The 23417-nt window shown below is 51.8% G+C and overlaps 1 protein-coding gene across 1 annotated transcript in view; it reads right to left on the minus strand.

Annotated features, from left to right (window-relative positions):
• Positions 1-23417, minus strand: part of SRRM3 (serine/arginine repetitive matrix 3) — a 91048-nt gene that overhangs the window by 36083 nt on the left and 31548 nt on the right. Inside the window, exons 2-3 of the mRNA XM_011930838.1 lie at positions 20778-21049; positions 7320-7421 (exon numbers count right to left, since the gene is read on the minus strand). Coding sequence (XP_011786228.1) covers positions 7320-7421; positions 20778-21010 — 335 coding nt within the window. The 5' untranslated portion in view covers positions 21011-21049. The remainder of the gene's footprint in view (positions 1-7319; positions 7422-20777; positions 21050-23417) is intronic.

A 23417-nucleotide genomic window follows, 5' to 3' on the forward strand; every position in this document is an offset into this window, starting at 1 on the left:
TTACTCTCTTAATAAACTTGCTTTTGCTTTGCACTGTGGACTCCCTCTGAATTGTTTCTTGAGTGAGATTCAAGAACCCTCTCTTGGGGTTTAGATCAAACCCCTTTCCTGTAACAGATTCACAGAGTTTGAATCCAGGCATGACTAAGCTCTCGGTCATACCTATACATTGACGAAAAGAACAGACCAGCTTTGAGGAGAGGATTAAGTAAGATGCTGTCTATGAGGCCTGGCCTGTGACTATCATCCGGGCGAAGGGGTAGCTACTATTAAACAGAGGGGCCTCTGCTGCTACTTACACACCAACACCTCTTCGGGGAGGAAAAGACGCTGCAACACGGAAGATGAGACCGAGGGAAGGGAGGCAGGCCACAGCTACAGGGTGAAAGACACATTTTTAGGGAACCCATTAATTGACTCTTTGAAGCCTGATTTTGTATTTTAAAAAATGTAACCAGGCGGGGTGTGATGGCTCATGCCTGTGATCCCAACACATCGGGAGGCCAAGGTGGGAGGATCCCTTGAGGCCAGCAATTTGAGACCAGCCTGGGCAACATAGTGAGACTCCTGTCTTTCCAAAAAAAAAAAAAAAAGCAGGGCACAGTGGCATGCACCTGTAGAGTCCCAGCTACCTGGGAGGCTGGGGCCAGAGGATGGCTTAAGCCCAGGAGTTTGAGGCTGCAGTGAGCTATGATGATGTCACTGCGGTCCAGCCTGGGTGACACAGCGAGACCCCATCTTTAAGAAAAAATGGCTGGGCGTGGTGGCTCATGCCTGTAATCCCAGCACTTTGGGAGGCCAAGGCGGGCGGATCACCCGAGGTCGGGAGTTCGAGAACAGCCTGACCAATATGGAGAAATCCTGTCTCTACTGAAAATACAAAATTAGCCGGGCATGGTTGTGCATGCCTATAAACCCAGCTACTCGGGAGGCTGAGGCAGGAGAATCGCTTGAACCCAGGAGGTGGAGGTTGAGGTGAGCCAAGATCGCGCCACTGCACTCCAGCCTGGGTGAAAGAGCGAGACTCCATCTCAAAAAAAAAAAAAAAGAAAAAAAAAAAGAAAAAAAGAGAAAAGAAAGAAAGGAAAAAATAATAAAATAATATTACCCAAATATGACAGGGTTAGCTGGCCTTGAGGCCATTCTCAAGAACTTCATTCAATTCCCAAACAAGTCCCAATTCCCAAGCTGTGTGATGCCTTGATGTCACACAGTGCATAGTGAGGTTTTTCTGGGGTGACAGAGAAGAGGCTCATGTCATCCCTTGGCTTGTGCAGAGCCGAACACCCCCACGTTCCTTTGTTTAAACTTCTCTTTTCTTCTCCATGCTCCTCTTCCTGAGGCCGGTGGCATGCTACCTCCTATGCTCGTCCCTAAAATTCCCAACGCCCTCATCTCATGAAACCCCATCCTTCCAGGGCCCATTACCCCTACACAGGTCTTGAGCCACAAAAGTGCCTGACACATAAAACATAGCCTTTAGCAAAACTTAAGGGCACATTGAATATTGTGTGGGTGAGCTGGTAGGAGCAGGGAGCTTCAGTTGATACTGACGCAAAAATGAGGAAGGTTATTTACAAAATAAAATAGCCCAGGCTGGGTGCGGTGGCTCGTGCCTGTAATCCCAGCACTTTGGGAGGCTGAAGCAACTGGATCACTTGAAGTGAGGAGTTTGAGCCCAGCCTTACCAACATGGTGAAACCCCATCTCTATTAAAAATACAAAATTAGCCAGGCATGGTGGGAGAAGCCTGTAATCCCAGCTACTTGGGAGGCTGAGGCAGGAGAATCGCTTGAACCTGGGAGGCAGAGGTTGCGGTGAGCCAAGATTGTGCCATTGCACTCCAGCCTGGGCAACAAGAGTGAAACTCTGTCTCAAAATAGCCCAGTTTAGCCAGGCACAGTGGCCCACGCCTGTCATCCCAGCAACTCGGGAAGCTTAAGTGGGAGTATTGCTTGAGACCAGGAGTTTAAAACTAGCCCGGGCAAGAAAGCAAGACCCCCGTCTGTTCAAAAAAACATGCAGATTAGCTGGATGTGGTGGTGCATGCCTGTAGTCCTGGCGAGTTGACTACTTGAGCCCAGGAGTTCAAGGCAGCAATGAGCTGTGATTGCATCACTGCACTCCAGCCTGGGTGACAGTGAGACTCCATCTCAAAAAAAAAAAAAAGATGAGCACAGAGTAGAGGAGCAGACACAAGGTCTTGGAAACTTCTGATACAGCCTGTCCCAAAAGTCCCAGGGATAAACATGGACCTGGGCTGAGGCTTCCTTTACTGGCTTTGTGCTGTGTGGGATCTCCCAGGGTTAGAATCCTAGACTCTCCTATCCTGCTTCTCCTAGATGACACTACCACTAAGAACAATGTTTTTTGTTTTTTTGTTTGTTTGTTTGTTTTTGAAACAGAGTTTCCCTCTTGTTGGCCAGGCTGGAGTGCAGTGGTGCGATCTTGGCTCACTGCAACCTCCGCCTCCCAGGTTCAAGCGATTCTCTTTCCTCAGCCTCCCGAGTAGCTGGGATGACAGGCATGTGCCACCATGCCCAGTTAATTTTGTATTTTTAGTAGAGATGAGGTTTCTCCATGTTGGTCAGGCTGGTCTCAAATTCCCAACCTCAGGTGATCCACCCACCTCAATCTCCCAAAGTGCTGGGATTACAGGTGTGAGCCACCGTGCCTGGCCAAGAACAATGTTCTTTAATGTTATTTATTTATTTATTTGAGATGGAGTCTTGCTCTGTCACCCAGGCTGGAGTGCAGTGGCGCGATCTTGGCTCACTGCAACAGCTTCCACCTCCTGGGTTCAAGCCATTCTCCTGCCTCAGCCTCTTGAGTAGCTGGGATTACAGGTGCCCACCACCATGCCCGGCTAACTATTATATTTTTAGTAGAGTTTCACCATGTTGGCCAGGCTGGTCTCGAACTCCTGACCTCAAGTGATCCTCTCGCATTGGCCTCCCAAAGTGCTGGGATTACAGATGTAAGCCTCCGCGCCTGGCCTGTTCTTTAATGTTTAAAGAGTACTTCACAGTTCACAATCCCATTCATAGCTCCTCAATGATTTACAGAAATTGCACCCCCTTCCATTTTGCAGATGAGAAAACTGAGGTGCAGAGTAGAAAAGGAACATTCCCTATAATGTCAAGTTTTAGTAAGGCATATAAGTTGAGGCTAAGGTGAGAGGATCACTTGAGGCTGGGAGTTTGAGAGCAGCCTGGGCAACATAGTAAGATCCCATTTCTACAAATGAAATGAGGCCAGGCATGGTGCCTCACGCCTGTAATCCCACCACTTTGGGAGGCCGAGGTGGGCAGATCACTTGAGGTCAGGAGTTCGAGACCAGTCTGGACAACATGGCTAAACCCTGTCTCTACTGAAAATACAAAAATTCGCCAGGCATGGTGGCACGTGCCTATAATCCCAGCTACTTGGGAGACTGAGGCAGGGGAATCACTTGAACCCGGAAAGCATAGGTTGCAGTGAGCAGAGATCACACCACTGCACTCCAGCCTGGGTGACAGAGTGAGACTCTGTCTCAAAAACAAACAAACAAACACCTATATAAGTTCATCTAGCAACTGGCTTTGAGAACTCATGTGCAAATGACACAGCCCTTGAATGCGCTGGCTGACCTTCCCTGCTGGAGATGTAAGCTAACGTGAGGTCTTCCAGCTCATTCATCCCCTTCCAACTTGATAGATACTGTTGTGGGTGTGTGCTCTCTGAGTCCTAGATTTGTTTAATGTTTTATGCTCTTAAATTTTCATGTTTTCTTTTAACATTTATTTTTGTTTTTATTTACTTTTTGAGACAGAGCCTCGCTCTGTTGCCAAGGCTGGAGTGCAGTTGCGTGATCTCGGCTCAGTGCAACCTCCACCTCCTGGGTTCAAGAAATTCTCCCGCCTCAGCCTCCCAGCTCCAGAGTAGCTAGGATTACAGGCGTGTGCCACCACGCTTAGCTAATTTTTTGTATTTTTAGTAGAGACGGGGGTCTCACCATGTTGGCCAGGCTGGTCTCGAACTCCTGACCTCAAATGATCCAACCGCCTCAGCCTCCCAAAATGCTGGGATTACAGGTATGAACTACAGCTCCCAACCTTTTTTTTTTTTTAATTTTTAATAGAGATGAGGTCTTGCTGTGTTGCCCAGGCTGGTCTGGAACTCCTGGCCTCAAGCGATCCTCCCACCTCAGCCCTCCAAAGTGCTGCTCGGATTACAGGCGTGATTCACCATACCCAGCCTTAAATTCATGTTTGCTAACTAGTTTACTCCTGATCATGTCTGGGGAGTAGGCAGGAGAAGTTTTATCCCCTTGTGAAAACAAACTGAGCCCCACAGAGCTGATCAAAGTGGACCCAGTCAGAGTCTGCTACAAAGGGACAAAGAGCGTGTGGAAGTGAAACACAGCTCCACAGAAGACAGGCGTCGGGCTGACCGCCGTGGGCAGAGCAGACTGCCAGTGGCTCTTCCTCATGCCAGCACTTTCACTAATTAACTGGTCCTGTTTCCCATTAGCCAGGAGCACAATGGCCAACTGACAGATGAAAGGGCTCAGATGTGGGAAGGGGGCAAGGAATCCAGGCAAAGGGATTCTGCTCATCACTTAGCCAGGCTGCCAGGCCTGCCAGGGGCCCTGGGTGGGGGTAGTGATGATAGAAACAGAGATGAATCCGGCCTCGAGCTTTTTCCTTTGCTTCTCAGACTGCGGGGCAACAATATGATACAGGCCATATTATGATAATTACTGACCCAGGCGCCAGGTGCGATGAGCACTTTACATGTATTAATCTTATTTATTTATTTATGAGATGGAGTCTTGCTTCGTCACCCAGGCTGCAGCCTGCCTCTGTTTCTGTTTTCCTCCTACTCTGGCCAGAGAGATGAGGGGTAAGTGGGGTAAGTTGGGAAATACTTTACCCCTCACTACCCAGCAATACAGAAAGTCTGCAAGAAGGGTTTCCCTATTTCCCACTGAGGTCTGTCTGTTCCTACAGCGCTGTCAGCCTTTACGATGACTAAGGCCGAGCGTGGTGGCTCACGCCTGTAATCCCAGCACTTTGGGAGGCCGATGTGGGTCGATCACCTGAGGTCACGAGTTCGAGACTAGACTGGCCGACATGGCAAAACCCCGTCTCTACTAAAAATACAGAAAAATTAGCAGGGCGTGGTGGTGGGAGCCTGTAATCCCAGCTACTCAGGAGGCTGAGGCAGGAGAATTGCTTGAACCCGGAGGGTGGAGGTTACAGTGAGCTGAGATTATACCACTGCATTCTAGCCTGAGCGATAAGAGTGAAACTCCATCTCCAAAAAAACCCCAAAATTAGCCGGGCCATGGTGGCATGCACCTGTAATCCCAGCTACTCAGAAGGCTGAGGCAGGAGAATAGTTTGAACCCGGGAGATGGAGGTTGCAGTGACCTGAGATTATGCCACTGCACTGCAGTCTGGGCAACAGAGCAAAACCGTGTCTCAAAAATAAATAAAAAAAGAAAGAAAGAAAGAAGAAAGAAAGGAAGGAAGGAAGGAAGGAAAGAAGGAAGGAAGGAAGGAAGGAAAGAAAGAAGACTGCAACAGGAGAATCACTCAGAAGCTCTGCTGGGATAGCAGAACAGCAAATTAATGAATATAATTAACTCCATCGTTGTTTAAGAGACTGTTACCCATTCCTGCATGTAGGCTAAGATTTTTTAAAATTATTTTATTATTATTATTATTATTATTTTTTGGAGTGCAGTGGGGCGGTCTCGGCTCACTGCAACCTCTGCCTCCTGGGTTCAAGTGATTCTCCAGCCTCAGCCTCCCAAGTAGCTGGGATTACAGGCATGCACCACATACCCCAGCTAATTTTACTTCTAGCCAGAGAAACATGAGATGTTGGTGCTGGGCGGGGAAACTGAGGGTGAACAAGGGGAAGGCCCATCTGAGTGGATTCAGCAGCACTCCCTGAGCACACGGTGCCTGCCAGGCATGGAGCTCGGGCAGCCATGGCTGGACACTCCCAGGCACAGGCTGTGCCCACCCTCGTAATGCAGCCTCCTCCAGTGTTTGTATGGCTTTGAGTGGTTCACAGTTCGCCTCTGATCTGAGACAATATTTGCCTTGCTATAACTTGCCTGTTTGATCCAAGGCCCACTCAGAGACCCAGAGCAAACCGGTGTTCCTCCTGTCCTGTGACAGGAGGCAGAGGCGTGACCTCAGCAAAGCCATACACCTTTTTTTTTTTTAGACAGAGTCACGCTCTGTCATCCAGGCTGGAGAGCAGTGGCGCAGCTCACTGCAACCTTCGCCTCCCAGGTTCAAGTGATTCTCGTGCCTCAGCTTCCTGAGTAGCTGGGATTACAGGCCTGCGCCACCATGCCCAGCTAATTTTTGTGTATTTTGTAGAGACTGAGTTTCACCATGTTGCTCAGGGTGGTCTCAAACTCCTGAGCTCAAGCAATCCTCCCACTTTGGCCTCCCAAAGTACTGGGATTACAGGCGTGAGCCACCATGCCCAGCCTTACACCCTTTTTATCCACCAAGTCATTGGTCATGATAGCAGTGGGATTTGGTGTGTGGGCTCTTACTTCCCAGAGTGTGTGCTTACTCCAAATTTTATCTTATTTTATTCTGTTTTATTTTTTGAGATGGAATCTCGCTCTGTTGATCAGGATAGAGTAAGTGGCAGGATCTTGGCTCACTGCAACCTCTGCCTTCTGGGTTCAAGCAATTCTTTTGCCTCAGCCTCCCAAGTAGCTAGGATTACAGGCGTGCGCCACCATGCCCAGATAATTTTTCTATTTTTAGTAGAGACAGGGTTTCGACATGTTGGCCAGGCTGGTCTGGAACTCCTGACCTCAAGTGATCTGCCTGACTTGGCCTCCCAAAGTACTGGGATTACAGGCTTGAGCCACTGTACCCTGCCCAAATTTCATTTCTATAGGAGGGAATCATTGGGGCTTGCCTGGGGTCACTTTGTCGGCCAGAGACAATGTTGGGCTCAGGGCATATCTGAAGTCTTCCGATTTGCAGCTCAGAATCCCCTGAGCTGAGATCTGGGCTGCCTCCCCCACCCCTCCCACTGCTGAGCCAGAGGTAGGACCCACGGTGGGTAGGAGGAGGCCGTCGGTGATGTCCAGATGTCCCTGGGCCAGGCCAACATTTCCAGTGGGCAGAGTTCATGCCCTCCTCTCCTCCTCCTTCTCTTCTTCCTCTCTACCCCCTCACCTGAGCCCCAACCAGACCAAGCCACCTGAGGGAGCACCTGGACAGGCCCCTCTAGCACCCAGCTGCTGCCTGAGCCTGCACTCCCTCTCCCCGATCTGCCCCCAGGTAAGCACTCACATGTGGCCCCCAGGCCGGTCCTCCCTGGTGAGCACTCCCTCCTTCTCCATCAGCATCTGCCGGAATGTCCCCACTTTCTGCCGAATCTCCTCCTCCGAATACCTGCGGGGGCACAGAGAGGGTGAAGGGGCTGGTCTCCCGAATTTGGTTCCCTCTTTCCTACCCCCCACTCAGCCAAGTTCCCCCCAACCCCTGGGTCACAAGCACACACTCCAGCTTGCAATAACCTCTCCAAGGTCACAGAGTACTGAGGAAGCTCAAGTTCATTGTACACAAGCCTGGCTGGGTGCAGTGGCTCTCGCCTGTAATCCCAGCTCTTTGGGTGTCCAAGGCAGGCAGATCACCTGAGCTCAGGAGTGCAAAACCAGCCTGGCCAACATGGCGAACCCCTATCTCTACGAAAAATACAAATAATAGCTGGGTGGGGTGGTGGGTGCTTGTAAATCCCAGCTACTGAGGAGGCTGAGGTAGGAGAATCACTTGAACCCAGGAGGCAGAGGTTGCAGTGAACCAAGATCATGCCACTGCACACCAGCCTAGGCGACCCAGAGACTCCGTCTCAAAAAGCAAACAACAACAGCAACAAAACATTGTATACCAGCTCAATCAACCAACCAAATAACAAACAAACAGACAAAAGGAAAACTTGTTCCCAGAGGTGGGGAGAGGTGACCCCTTCGCCCCTCAGGTGAGGCTGAGCCCCTCCTCCGTACCCTCCTCCATCCCCAGGGCTGGCCTCCCTCCCACATCCAGACTGCAGTGGCTCTTTCGAGAATTTTAGGGGATGAGTGAGAATTTTGGCTTTGAGACATACACAGCCTTTTCTGCTGGCCTCTGTGACAACCGATCCTTATACAGCCATGGGCGGTCCTCAAAGCACCCCCATTTCTGCAAGAGTAAGGCTGCCAAGTGGCTTGTAGGGGGGTTGTCGGGGGGCAAGGGGTAGTTTCATTGCTTCTTTCTGCTGCTGGCTTGGGGTAGGGGATGGCTGATGTCTGGGCCTCAAATGGAAGTCCCTGACGTCTCTACTCCCCTTCTCCTCCCACTATAAGCCCAGTCTCAGTCTAGGGACCACAGTGCGGTTATCTACTCCTCATCCCTGCTCCCACTCCTGGGGTCAGTGGTCATTCTTTCTCACTGCTCCTCCATGACAGCTGCCACCTGGCCTTCCAGTTCCTCTGGGGTTTCTCCCTCCAGCCTGTGTCCACACTGCCCCTGGAGGTCTTTGATCATGCAGCCCGGCCCTGTGCCTGGCATATAGCAGGTGTCCAGCAGCTGTTACTGAAGGGATCCTCTGACAACCTCGAAAGGCAGGTCACATTCCCATTTCACAGATGTAGAAGCTAAGGCAAAGTGAATTGACTTGCCCAACCTCACAGAGCTGGGAAATGGCAGGTGCCTGGATTCAAACACAGGACTGCTGTACTCTTTAGGCTCTCCTTTTCATCACTGGCCCCCGTGGCTCAGCTAAGAGGCTTGGCCTAGAAAAATATGAGGGCAGGGGATGCTCAGAGGTGGTGGTCACACTTGAGGCCTCTTTGTCCAGTAGCCAGATGTCACCCTGGGGTCCCCAGCTTCTCCCAGCAAGATGCCCTGGGCATGGAGGGACCCTCCGTAGGCCTCTGAGTTGTTTCAACCCAACACTTCTATACACTTGTGTACACCTATACAACTTTTCTTTTCTCTCTCTCTTTTTTTTTTTTAAGTTTTATGTTTTGAGGTGGAGTTTCGCTCTGTCGCCTGGGCTGGAGTGCAGTGGTGCGATCTCGGCTCACTGCAACCTCCACCTCCTGGGTTCAAGTGATTCTCCCGCCTCAGCCACCCAAACAGCTGGGATTACAGGTGCCTGTCACCATGCCCAGCTAATTTTTGTATTTTTAGTAGAGACGGGGTTTCACCATGTTGGCCAGGCTGGTCATGAACTCCTGACCTCAGATGATCCGCCCAGCTCAGACTCCCAAAGTGCTGGGATTACAGGTGTGAGCCACTGTACCTGGCCACTACACAACTTTTCTAGCCTTAGCTTCTACATCTGTGAAATGGGAACACAACCTGCCTTTCAAGGTTGTCAGAGGATTCATGGTGGTGATGCCCTTATAGCACTTTGCACAGTGCCTGGCATAGAGTAGGTGCCCAACAAACGGTAACAACTAAGGCTTATTTGCCCCAGACCTTTCTCTCTGCTCTCCCTGGGCTGTAGGTCATTGTCTTGGACAGAGAACATGGTGAGGGAGGTAGGGATGATTAATGGATACCAAAAAATAAAATGAATAAGACCTACTGGCCAGGTGCAGTGACTCACGTCTGTAATCCCAGCACTTTGGGAGGTGGAGGTGGGCGGATCACCTGAGGTCAGGAGTTCAAGACCAGCCCGGCTACCATGGTGAAAACCCGTCTCTACCAAAAATATAAAAAATTAGCTGGGCGTGGTGGTGCACACCCCGTAATCCCAGCTACCCAGGAGGCTGAGGCAGGAGAATCGCTTGAACCCCGGAGGTGAAGATTGTGGTGAGCTGAGATTGCACCACCACACTCCAGCCTGGGTGACAGAGTGAGACTCCATCTAAAAAAACAGTAAAACAAAAACAAAGACAACAACAACAACAACAAAAACCTACTGTTGGATAGCCCAGCAAGGTAACTGCAGTGAATAATAACTTAATTGTATATTTTTGAATAACTTAAAGAATATAGTTGGATTATTTGTAACTCAAAGGATAAATGCTGGAGGGGATGGATACTTTCTTCTCCATGATGTGCTTATTTCACATTGCATTGTATCAAAACATCTCATGTACCCTATAAATATATATAACTACTATGTATATTAAATTTTTTTAAAAATTATTTAAAAATTTTTTCGGATCCAGCAAAGTTTTAAAAAATAATTTTTAAAAAATTAAAAAAGAAGACATAAAAAAAAAGACATGGTGGCAGCATGGGTCCAGCTCTCCCCACTCAGCCATCCATGAAAATGGTATGTTTTGTTTTTTCCTTTCAGAGATCCCATCTCTCTACTCCCTCCTTCCCTCTGCTCCTTCAACAAATATTTGTGGGATAGCAATTTGACAATTATCTTCAAAAGCCTTTTTTAAAAATGAACACATGCTTTGATTCATAAATTAACTTCCAGGTTTACCCTGTGGAAATAATCATGGCAAAGATTTGACTCCTTGGATGTTTACAGTAAGATGGATGCCTCCCCCCATTTCAGGTTCAATGCTAGCGTTTGCATTTCCCGTACATCCCAACTCCTGGCAGGTGGTTCAGGCTCCAGTAATTATCTGTTTGCTGGTCTGTATCCAACACTGGCCTGGAGTTTGCTGTGGGCAGGGGCCTTGTCTGGTTCCCAGGGGCAGTCCCAGCACCCGGCACCATGCCTGTCACATTGTGGCATCCAGAAATTTGTGCTAAATGAGTGACTGGTGATGGAGAGGCATGGAGAGTTTTAAGATTGGATTCTCCTTTTGAAAAGATGGCTCTGGTGAATTCGTGGCTGGAGAAGAGGGAACTGGAGGCAGAAAGCTGGTGTTGTGCTACCATAGGGGTTCAGAAGGAGACAGTGAAGCCAGAGCAGGGAGAGAGGTCTTGAGGCTGAAAGGCGAGAAATGGACAAAAAGCCATCTAGGAGGGAGATGGCTTGGGGACCAATTGGTTGAGTCAGGGGGGTGGGACTTGGGGACCAATTGGTTGAGTCGGGGGTCTGGTTGGGTAAGAAGCACCACCTACTTTTTTTTTTTGAGATGGAGTCTTGCTCTGTCGCTGAGGCTGGAGTGCAGTGGCACAATCTCGGCTCACTGCAACCTCCGCCCCCCAGGTTCAAGCAATTCTCCTCCTCAGCTTCCCCGGCAGCTGGGACTACAGGCAACCGCCACCATGCCCAGCTAATTTTTTTTTTTTTTTTTTTTTTGAGACGGAGTCTCGCTCTGCCGCCCAGGCTGGAGTGCAGTGGCCGGATCTCAGCTCACTGCAAGCTCCGCCTCCCGGGTTTATGCCATTCTCCTGCCTCAGCCTCCCGAGTAGCTGGGACTACAGGCGTCCGCCACGTCGCCCAGCTAGTTTTTTGTATTTTTTTTTAGTAGAGACGGGGTTTCACCGTGTTAGCCAGGACGGTCTCGATCTCCTGACCTCGTGATCCGCCCGTCTCGGCCTCCCAAAGTGCTGGGATTACAGGCTTGAGCCACGGCGCCCGGCCAATTTTTGTATTTTTAGTAGAGACGGGGTTTCAACACATTGGCTAGGCTGGTCTCGAACTCCTGACCTCAAGTAATCCACCCACCTCGGCCTCCCAAAGTGCTGGGATTACAGACATGTTCCACTGTGCCCAGCCACCAACCTACTTCTTAAGCAGGTGTCCCCTGACCCCCAGCTAGGGTCGGAGTCTGTGCAGGTTCAGCCTGCTGTGTTGCTCACCATGGGGAGGGATTTGTCCAGGCCTGGTAGGGGTGGGGGGCTTTTCTTCTAACCCCCTATCCCCTCATGGCTCAGGCCACCCTACACTGATGCTACTAACCAGCTCCACCAAGTTCAGGGCGCTGGCTCCTCAGTGTCCACCTCAGTCCCTGTGTGGCCCTCAGGCTCGGGCATTCACCTGGAGGTCCCTTGTCTGGGAATGTGAGTTGGGCAGTGCAGCGCCTGGCACCCAGGAAGAAAGAGCAGTGCCCCACCCGCCCCCCAGCAGAGGCAAAGAGCAATTGCTCCCACATCACCTTCTCTTCCAGAGACTAGCTTGTCACTGTCACCAGCACAGAGACAAACATAGCACAGGCCCTTCAACACTGCTTAGTCCCTAACTTACAGGCCCCAGGGAGGGAGACAGAGACTGGCATGGGACTCTAGGCCAGGTGGGTTTGGGGAGGAGATGGCCTAAGGGTGAGGTTGGGTCATTCCCCAGCTGCTTTGTGGGGGGTGGGAGGGCAGGGGGCGGCTTCAGACCAGGGTCCAAGCCCCCTTTCCTGGGGGTCTTTGGCACATGGAAGGGTAGGAAATTGGCACAAATAGGTTTCATGGAGACTGCAGCAGCACATATGCAGGGCTGGGGGTCATCCTAGAGTCAGCGGGTTGGAGGCAAGTTGATGAACTCCCACACCCCTGTTAGGGAGGGGCTGCTGGATTGAACCAACTCAGAGGCTTGGGGAGGGTCCCTCTATGCCCCAGGGCATCTTGTTGGGAGAAGCTGGGGACCCAAGGATGACACCTGGTGATTGGTCTCAAGTGTGACCACCACCTCTGAGTATCCTTTCCCCTCATATCTCTTGGAGTAAATCCTCTCAGCTGAGCCACTTGGGACAGTGATGACGGAGAGACAGAGGAGCCCAACAGTTCTGCTTTTGAATCCTGGCACCTCCCACTTCCCAGTTCTGTGACCTTGGGCAAGTCCATACGCTTCTCCCAGCCTTAGCTTCCACATCGGTGAAATGGGCACACGACCCACCTTTCAAGGTTGTCATCTGGATATTAGTCATCTGGATATTAGTCCCCTCCCAATCTCATGTTGAAATGTGATCCTCAGTGTTGGGGATGGGGTCTGGTGGGAGGTGTTTGCGTCGTGGGGACGGATCCCTCAAGAACGGCTCGGTGCCCTCCCTGTGGTCATGAGTGAGTTCTCACTCTATTACAGGGGTCCCTAATACACCAGGTGGGGGTACCACTCTGTGGCCTATTAGGAACTGGGCCACGCAGCAGGAGGTGAGCAGCGGGCAAGGGAGCAAAGCTTCACCTGTATTTACAGCCGCTGCGCATCACTCCCATTACTGCCTGAGCTCCGCCTCCCGTCAGGTCAGTGGTGGCATTAGATTCTCAGAGGAGTGGGAACCCTGTTGTGAACTGCGCATGCGAGGGATGTAGGTTGCATGCTTCTTATGAGAATCTAATGCCTGATGATCCGTCACTGTCTCCCATCACCCCCAGAAGGGACTGTCTAGCTGCAGGAAAACAAGCTCAGGGCTCCCACGGACTCCACATGATGGTGAGTTGTAGAATTATTTCATTACACACTACAATCTAATAATAACAGAAATAAACTGCACAATAAATGCAATGGCTCGAATCATCCTGAAACCATCCCCCCGCACCCCCAGTCCATGGAAAAATTTTCTTTTTTTTTTTTTCTTGAGACGGAGTTTCACTCTTGTTGCCCAGGCTGGAGTGCAATGGCACAATCTCGGCTCACCACAACCTTCATCTCCCGGGTTCAAGCGATTCTCCTGCCTCAGCGTCCCAAGTGGCTGGGACTACAGGCACCCGCCACCACACCAGGATAATTTTTGTATTTTTACTACACACAGAGTTTCTCCATGTTGGTCAGGCTGGTCTCAAAATCCCGACCTCAGGTGATCCACCCACCTCGGCCTCCCAAAGTGCTGGGATTACAGGCGTGAGCCACTGTGCTCAGCCAGAAAAAACTTCTTCCGCAAAACTGGTATCTAGTGCCAAAAAGGTTCGGGACTGCTGCTCTATTAGTTTAGGAAAGAGCTGATTGTTTTAAGGAGTCTGGGGTATCTCTCCTCTCCCTCTTTCTCCCTCTGTTGCCATATGACATGCTGGCTCCCCTTCTTTTCCACCATGACTAAAAGCTTCCTGAGGCCTCGTCAGAAGCCAGTTGGATGCTGGCACCATGCTTCTGTACAAGCCTCTAGAACCGTGAGCCAAGTAAACTTCTTTTCTTGATAAGTTACCCAGCCTCAGGTATTCCTTTAGTGCAATGCAAAGTGGACTAACACAGACGTGATGTATTTACATCACTTTGCACAGTGCCTGGCATATAGTAGGTGCTCAATAAATGGTAGCAACTGGCCAGACACAGTGGCTCACGCCTGTAATCCCAGCACTTTGGGAGGCCAAGATGGGTGGATCACTTGAGGTCAGGAGTTTGACCCTAGCCTGGCAAACATGATGAAACCTTGTGTCTGCTAAAAATACACAAATCAGCAGGGTGTGGTGGTACACGCCTGTAGTCCCAGCTACTCGGGAGGCTGAAGCAGGAGAATCACTTGAACCCAGGAGGCAGAGGTTGCAGTGAGCTAAGATCACGCCACTGTACTCCAGCCTGGGCAACAGAGCGAGACTCCATCTCAAAAATAAATAAGTAAATAAATAGTAGCAACTGAAGCTTATCTGTTCCAGGGCAGTGGGGACAGAGTGTACAGTCATCCCAGGCTCCCTGCCCTTTTCTACATGAGACTCCTGCCAGGTCGGCATGGCACCAGCTCCAAGAATCACCTGGGCCTCTTCTCTCTCTGTTCTGCCTGGAGGCAAAGGCTGGGATAAGGGGAGGCTGCTACCCAAACCCCTCGCTCCCTATGGAGGCGGCAGAGCCGGCCAGCCTAGGGTCATTCAGGAAGGCTGGCTAGCATGGCCAAAGCCTCAGACTCAAAGTCAAGGGCTTCTAGGCCGGGCGTGGTGGCTCACACCTGTAATCCCAGCACTTTGGGAGGCCGAGATGGGCAGATCACTTGAGGTGTTTGAGACCAGACTGACCAACATGGTGAAACCCCGTCCCTACTAAAAATACAAAATCAGCTGGGCATGGCGGCACATGCCTGTAATCCCAGCTACTTGGGAGGATGAGGCAGGAGAATCACTTGGACCCGGGAGGTGGAGGTTGCAGTGAGCCGAGATGGTGCTGTTGCACTCCAGCTTGGGTGACAGAGCGAGACTCCGTCTCAAAAAAAAAAAAAAAAAAGTCAAGGGCTTGTGTGTGGATAGGGGAAGAGTAATGGGGCAGTGATGTCTGTCCCAGGGTCCCCAACCTGTTGGCCGAGGTGCTCCTCCAGCCAGTCTGGCTCCCTTAGTCCTCATGCCACTCTATGGGCCATAAGGGAAGGACATGCCAAATGCATTGTGGCTTTGGGGATTCCTGGGTCACTCTCTGGGACAGGAGTGGGGTGAGGGGACACAGAATTTTAAGAGTTCCTCAGAGTGAAAAATGTTTAATTTTGTCTGTCTGTGCCCAGACCCAGTGCTTCCTAGAAAATCACTTTCTGTGGCTCATGCCTGTAATCCCAGCACTTTGGGAGGCCGAGACGGGCGGATCACGAGGTCAGGAGATCGAGACCATCCTGGCCTATACGGTGAAACCCTGTCTCTACTAAAATATACAAAAAACTAGCCGGGCGAGGTGGCGGGCGCCTGTAGTCCCAGCTACTCGGGAGGCTGAGGCAGGAGAATGGCGTGAACCCAGGAGGCAGAGCTTGCAGCGAGCTGAGATCCAGTCACTGTACTCCAACCTGGGCGACAGAGCGAGACTCCATCTCAAAAAAAAAAAAAAAAAAAAAAAAGAAAATCACTTTCTGCACCAGAGCTTTGAGAGGGATGGTGGCTTTTTTATTTGTTATTTTTATAGTTTTTAAAGTAGAGATGAAGTCCTGCTGTGTTACACAGGCTGGTCTCAAACTCTTGGCCTCAAGCGATTCTCCCACGCCAGCCTCCCAAAGTGCTGGGATTACAGGAGTGTGCCACTGTGCCCAGCTTATTATTATTATTATTATTTTGAGACGGAGTTTTGCTGTTATTGCCCAGGCTGGTGTGCAATGGCACGATCTCAGCTCACTGCAACCTCCACCTCCTGGGTTCAAGTGATTCTCCTGCCTCAGCCTCCAGAGTAGCCAGGATTACAGGCATCCACCACCACAACTGGCTAATTGTTTTGTATTTTTAGTAGAGACAGGGTTTCACCATGTTGGCCAGGCTGGTCTCAAACTCCTAACCTCAGGTGATCCACCTGCCTCGGCCTCCCAAAGTGCTGGGATTACTGGCATGACACTGCGCCCGGCAATTGTTTACTTTTTGGTAGAGGCAGGGACTTCCTATGTTGCCCAGGCCTCCTGGCCTCAAGAAAACCTCCTGTCTTGGTATCCCAAAGTACTGGGATTACACGCACGAGTTCCCGCATTAGGCCAGACAGCGACCTTTTGCTTTGTTTTGTTTTGTTTTGTCTTTGTTTTTTGTTTTTAGATGGGGTCTTGCTCTGCCACCCAGTCTGGAGTGCAGTGGTGCAATCATAGCTCTCTGTAGCCTCGACTTCTCAGGCTTAAGTAATCCTCTCACCTTAGCCTTCTGAGTAGCTGGGAACACAGGCATGTGCCACCACACTTGGCTAATTAAAAAAAATATATTTTTTTGTAGATGGGGAACAGGTGGGTTCACTACGTTGCCCAGGCTGGTCCCAAACTCCTGGGCTCAAGTGATCCTCCCTCCTCAGCCTCCCAAAGTGCTGGGATTACAGGCATGAGCCACCATGACTGGGATGGTAGCCTTTTTATTCCCATTTTACAGATGAGCAAACAGAACAGGGAGAGGGGAGGGCTCAAAGTTCCAAGCCTAGGCCGGGCACAGTGGCTCACGCCTGTAATCCCAGCACTTTGGGAGGCTGAGGCTGGCAGATCATCTGAGTTCGAGACCAGCCTGGCCGACATGGTGAAACCCTGTTACTACTAAAAATACAAAAAATTGGCTGGGTGTGGTGGCACATGCCTGTAGTCCCAGCTACTCAGGAGGCTGAGGCAGGAGAATCACTTGAACCAGGAGGAAGGGGCTGCAACGAGTAGAGATCATGTCATTGCACTCCTGCTTGGGCAACAAGAGTGGAACTCCATCTCAAAAAAAAAAAAAGGTTCCAAAACTAGCTAGGAATGGAGCTGTGCTCTGTCACCTCACCCACGTCCTCACAAGAAGAGGCATGGCATCTGGGCATGGTGGCTCACCCTTGTAATCCCAGCACTTTGGGAAGCTGAGGCAGGTGGCTCACTTGAGGTCAGGAGTTCAAGACCAGCGTGGCCAACATGGTAAAACCCTGTCTCTACTAAAAATACAAAAATTGGTTGGGTGCGGTGGCTCACACCTTTGATCCCAGCGCTTTGGGAGGCCGAGGTGGGTGGCTCAAGAGGTCAGGATTTCAAGACCAGCCTGCCCAATATGGTGAAACCCCGTCTCTACTAAAAATATAAAAATTAGCCAGGCATGGTGGCATGCTCCTGTAATCCCAGCTACTCAGGAGGCTGAGGCAGGAAAATCACTTGAACCCAGGAGGCGGAGTTTGCAGTGAGCAGAGATCGTGCCGCTGCACTCCAGCCTGGGTGACAGAGTGAGATTCCATCTCAAAAAAAAAAGAGGCATGGCAAGAAGACAAATAGGGTGGCAGGGAGGATGCCGGGGGCCGGGTGGGAGCGTCACATCAGAAAGGCTGGAGGCTCCGTCCCGCCCTGCGGTGATTGCAGACTGCAAGCCAAGGCTGTCTGGGAAGGTGACTCCAAGTACGCCATCAATCGCCAGTGGATTAGCCAGCCACCCATCAATATTAAGGAAAAGGATTGCTTTTTAATGGGGCCAAAGAGTGTGTGTTCCTGTGACTGATGTGAATATTTGTCAAATGCCCGAGAACCCAGTAAATAAACGCAACCGAACCAGTGTTTCTAGAAATGGATATTAATGACTCGATTCGATAAAAGAGCAGGGGCGCCTGGTGTTTATTGGGCACTTTGTGGGGACTGGCTGGGGGCAGGGCAGTCCCACGTGTGTCTTCAACGCAAGACTCTCAGAACAGCTCCGGAACACAGGTGCCCCTATTTTCCAGGTGAGTAAACCGTGGCTTGTCAAGGTCAAGATAGAGCCAGAAGCCTGGATTTGGGAGTCTCGGAATGCCTGTCCCTGCCACGATCAAATGCCTGCTGCAGATGGGGAGGGCAGGGGGAGGGTCACCCAAGAGCTGGATTTTTTGGGGTGGCTCCAGGATAAGGACCACCTCAAGTGAGAGCTTGGGTGGGGGAAGGGGTCCTGACTGAGCAAGTGGGGACATAGTGGGTGCTTCCCAGGGAAGCAGGGATCTTTTTTTTTTTTTTTTTTTGAGACGGAGTCTTGCTCTGTCGCCCGGGCTGGAGTGCAGTGGCCGGATCTCAGCTCACTGCAAGCTCCGCCTCCCGGGTTTACGCCATTCTCCTGCCTCAGCCTCCCGAGTAGCTGGGACTACAGGCGCCCGCCACCTCGCCCGGCTAGTTTTTTTTTTGTATTTTTAGTAGAGACGGGGTTTCATCGGGTTAGCCAGGATGGTTTCGATCTCCTGACCTTGTGATCCGCCCGTCTCGGCCTCCCAAAGTGCTGGGATTACAGGCTTGAGCCACCGCGCCCGGCCGGAAAGCAGGGATCTTTAATGCTGGGGGTCTAACACCCAGGACAAGGCCAAATGCCATCACCGTTTGCTCGGGGAGGGGCTCAGTAAGGGAAGGTTCCTTGAAATGGCGGGGGTATTTGAAGGGGAGGGCTTTCAGGATGGGAAAGTACAGAGAAGAGGAGGGGACTTGGTGAAGGGAGAGGGGCTCAGGATGGGGATGGGTTCATCAAGGGGGTGGAGTTCTGGGAGGAGGAGGAGCAGGAAAGTGCAGGGGACACCTCGCCTGTCCCTGTCAACCCTCTTGTCCTCTGCCCACACTCCCCTCCATCCTCGACTCTCCAGACAGAATTTGGCGGAATTTGCAGGGTTCGTTTGTTTTTGTTTTGTTTTTGAGATGGAGTCTTGCGCTGTCACCCAGGCTGGAGTGCAATAGCGCGATCTTGACTCACTGCAACCTCTGCCTCCCAGGTTCAAGTGATTCTCCTTCCTCACCCTCCCGAGTAGCTGGGATTACAGACACTCGCCACCATGCCCGGCTAATTTATTTTTATTTATTTATTTATTTTTTGAGACGGAGTCTTGCTCTGTCACCCAGGCTGGAGTGCAGTGGCATGATCTCAGCTCACTGCAACTTCCGCCTCCAGGTTCAAGTGATTCTCCTGCCTTAGCCTCCTGAGTAGCTGGGATTACAGGTGCATGCCCCCACGCCCGGCTAATTTTTTGTATTTTCAGTGGAGATGGGGTTTCACTGTGTTAGCCAGGATGATCTCTATCTCTTGACCTCATGATCCGCCTGCCTTGTCCTCCCATAGTGCTACGATTACAGGCGTGAGCCACCACACCCCGCTTTTGTGTGTGTGTGTTATAGAGATGGGGTTTCAGCATGTTGGCCAGGCTGGTCTCGATCTCCTGACCTCAAGTGATCTGCCTACCTCGTCCTCCCAAATTGCTGGGATTACAGGCGTGAGCCACCGTATCTGGTTGGATTCACAGATTTAATTCACCACCTGAGGTTCTCACTGTAGGAGATGCTCCCCACCTCGCCCCTTCTTGCCCCTGCCCCTTGGGATCTCATTCTCTCCTCTGGTACCCACAGCTCATCAACATGTTCCCTTGCCAGCTGGAATCTCTTTTCTGTGCATCCTCAGCATCCTGCCATCCATCCATCTATCCCTCTCTGCAAGGGGCCTCCTCCCCACTACCTGGTCCTCTGGGTGAGGTGAGCACCAGGTCCCCATTACCCCTTCTTCTCCCTACAAGCATCCCTGCCTGGCAGCCAGCAAGACTCTTCATCCTGGCTCCACCTTGGCCCCCGCCTTGGCCCCCCACCTTCCAGTTGGCCTTCAGCAACTCACTGTCTCTGCCTAAGCCTGGGGGTCTTCTTAAGCTCCTCAGAGATGGTGGCCCCTGTCTAAGGGAGCCCAGGAGGCCTGGGGTGGACAGACAAAGGTGTGACTTGGAAGGACTGCAGGACACAGGCTGTGTCTGGCCCCATGTGGCTCTAGGCTCCAGCCCCGCTGTGTAGGGAGTTTCTGATTTCTCAGCTCACTGACAGTCTGATGGGCAGCCACTGCTCCTGACTTTCACTCCTTCAGCAGCCAGCCCACTAGTTTCTTTCTTTCTTTTTTCTTTTTTGAGAGGGGGTCTCGATCTGTTGCCCAGGCTGGAGTGCAGTGGCCCAATCTCAGCTCACTGAAACCTCCGCCTCCCGGGTTCAAGTGATTCTCCTGCCTCAGCTTCCCGAGTAGCTGGGATTACAGGCACGCGTCACCAAGCCTGGCTAATTTTTGTATTTTTAGTAGAGACAAAGTTTCACCATGTTGGCCAGGCTGGTCTCAAACTCCTGACCTCATGATCCACCCTCCTGGGCCTCCCAAAGTGCTGGGAATACAGGTGTGAGTCACCACGCCCGGCTAAATTTTTTTTTGTATTTCTCATAGAGACGAGGTTTCACCAGGTTAGCCAGGCTGGTCTCGAATTTCTGACCTCAAATAATCCGCTCGCCTCGGCCTTTCAAAGTGCTGGAATCACAGGTGTGAGCCACTAGGCCTGGCCGGTTTTTGCCATTACTTTTAATGGCAAAAACCGCGATTACTTTCGCAACAACCTAATACACGAATGAAAGATGAGCTGGACTTGCAATGGCTTCACCCCAGTTGGTCTGGACTCTGGTCTCTTGTCTGGACAAGGCTCGTGGGTTCCCACGGTCGCCCGACTCTGCCCTAATAGTCCCTAGCCCCGCCCTTCTCCCCGCCCACGACGTTTGCCACGCCCACGAGCAGCATCACTCCCTTCTCCCACCCTCGCCCCGCCTATCTCCCCACCCCAGCCCCGCCCCACGGCCCGCTCACCCTTGCTCCTCCATCATCTCCTGCAGCTCCATGCACTTGAGCTCCACGCGCCGCTTGCGCTCGTGGTCCAGGATCTCGCGGTGCGCGCGTTTCACCAGGCCCGGCTCCGCGGTACGCAGCTCCTCCTCCGCCCGCGGCCAGGCCCCCGAGGAGGCACTGGGCTGCGGGAAGCCGTTCGCGGCGTCGGGTGGGGAGGGCATGCTGGCCGCCCCGTTGTTCACGGTGGAGGACATCGTGGCTAGCCCCGGAGCCGCTGGCCTGGGCCGCTGGCCCTGAGGGACAGACACAGACACGAGGCGGGATGGTCACTTCTTGGCCACCTGCTAAGCTCCTCTCTGCTCGAGTTAATCCTGGAGATTTAAGGGCCTACTCATGGCTCTAATCCGCTTCCTTTCCTGGTGCAGAGGGAGACAGACGGCTGGTTTGCACCTTTGGGTCACACCTCAGGGCACGAGTGGGTTGGAATCTGGGCTTTTTCCCATCTGTAAGGTGGGCGGATGCAGGCCAGACTGGATGGCCTCTAAAAGCCATTGGCTGGGAATTGTGTCACCTCCGGGAACTACCGAGGATAATCCTCTCTGGCTTACATGGATGCTTGGGCCAGACATCCCAGCGCCCACTTGCACACATCATTAACTCCCCAGTCATATTTCTCCTTTAGGCTCAGTTGAAACCGTTTACACACACACCAGGCCCATTGTCCTGGCTCTGTCCAGTGGGACACAGATTACATTCCATGTGTTCCTACCTCCCAGTCTGCTCCCAGGGCAGCCCTGCACAGAGGGGACTTATGGAAGCCTACTCCATTCCCACCCCAGAGGCAGATTTTAGCTCTCTGTTTGATCTGGCCAACTTCTCCAAAGCCCACATTCCAGATAAGCCGGGCTCACCCAGATTGGGCCTACAGGACTATCCCCTCCTTTGTTCTGGAAACACTGCTTCTGGCGATGTGACCAAGGCTGACACTGACTAGCTTTCCAGGCAGCCACGTCCTCCTGTAGGCTCAGGGTGGGGTGGGAGTCAACTTGGCTTGGAGCTAAGAATCTCTGACTCCATGCTAGGCCCGCCAAAGTAGAGCAGACACACACACACACACACACACACACACACACACGCACACACTCCAAGGACTTCTATCTTAACAGAGGGGAGGCACCTCCTGAGCTATTTCCATTTCCTTTCTCCAAGGCTCTGCTAGTTACTAAGCAACAGGGAGGCCTCATTCCCAGGGAGTGGGGTGGGAGGGAGGGAAAGAAAGGAGGGAGGGAGGAAAAGAAGGGATTGGGCATGCCTGGACATCTTGGATCAGGCCTTCCCTGTGACACTTCTCCCCCAACACACCCTCCCCTCTCTGGCCTCAGAGTGATGGGATGGGGGTGGGAGTGTTCAGAGCTACAGAAACTGGAAGGCAGAGAAGAGAGAGGGGCTGTGACAGCTACAGGAGGCTCTGAAGGGGACAGAATGACAGCAGGCAACAATGGTGATGAAAACATAAACTCTTCTCATATGTTCTTCCCCCTGAGTCCCAAGTGCATGGGTTCTAGGCTGCGTTTTTCCACTCCTTGCTGTGTGACCCTGAAGATGTCACTACCCCTCTCTGAGCCTCTGATTTCCACCTGTTCCTGAGAGCATCTGCCAGAGTCTTCTGGAGAGGGGAGTGCCTGGGGGCTTCGAGACCAAAGCTGTTCTTCTAACCCCTCTTTTCCACTCTCACACCTGCTAGCTTCCCACCTCTGTCCCTAGACCAGTCCACCAGGGGTTTTCCTGGGACACTCCACAAGCATCACCCACCCCATGCTGCAAGCAGAGCCCTGCTCCCCACCTACCTCAACTGCAGTGCTTGGCTTATGGGTGACCCCTCTATCTGTTGGTCATCTGAGCCAGGGACATGTGTGGAGCTTGGATACCCCTATTGCCCTGACCCACAACAGTTCACCTGTCATCAAGTCAGGTCCCTCATCCCCTCTTCTTTGTTCATTTTTTGAGACAGGGTCTCACTCTGTCACCCAGACTGGAGTGTAGTGGCACAGTCATAGCTCACTGCAGCTTTGAACTCCTGAGCTCAAGCGATATCCTCCCACCTCAGTCTCCTGAGTAGCTGTAACTACAGGCATGTGCCACCATACACAGCTAATTAAAACAAAATAATTTTTTTTGTTTTGTAGAGTCAAGGTCTTGCTGTTTTGCCCAGGCTGGTCTTGAACTCCTGGCTTCAAACGATCCTTCCACCTCAGCCTCCCAAAGTACTGAGATTACAGGCATGAGCCACCACGCCCAGCCCCATCCTCTCTTCTCAACATCTCTCACATTTATCCACTTCCTCTCCTCCCCTGTTACCACCTGGACCCAAGCTCCTTCCTCCATGCAGGTCCACTGCCTCACTGCGGTTGCCTGGCCTCCCTGCTCTCAGACCTTCATCCTCCATTGGCAACTTGGCAGATGGGTCCAGGAGCAAATTAGACCATGTCATGCCCTGGTTAGCAGCCTCCCGTGACTCTTGTCACCTTGGCTTAAAGCCACAACATGGCCCTGCCTCCTGGTCCAGCTCTGTCTCCACCACTCCCCACCACACACATCCTCCTCCACCTCTCTTGGCTCTAGGCCCTTTCCTGGGACACTCTTCATTCTTAGTTGTCCTCA

The sequence above is a fragment of the Colobus angolensis genome, unplaced genomic scaffold, assembly GCF_000951035.1.
Source record: "Colobus angolensis palliatus isolate OR3802 unplaced genomic scaffold, Cang.pa_1.0 Scaffold120, whole genome shotgun sequence".
Classification (NCBI taxonomy): Eukaryota; Metazoa; Chordata; class Mammalia; order Primates; family Cercopithecidae; genus Colobus; species Colobus angolensis.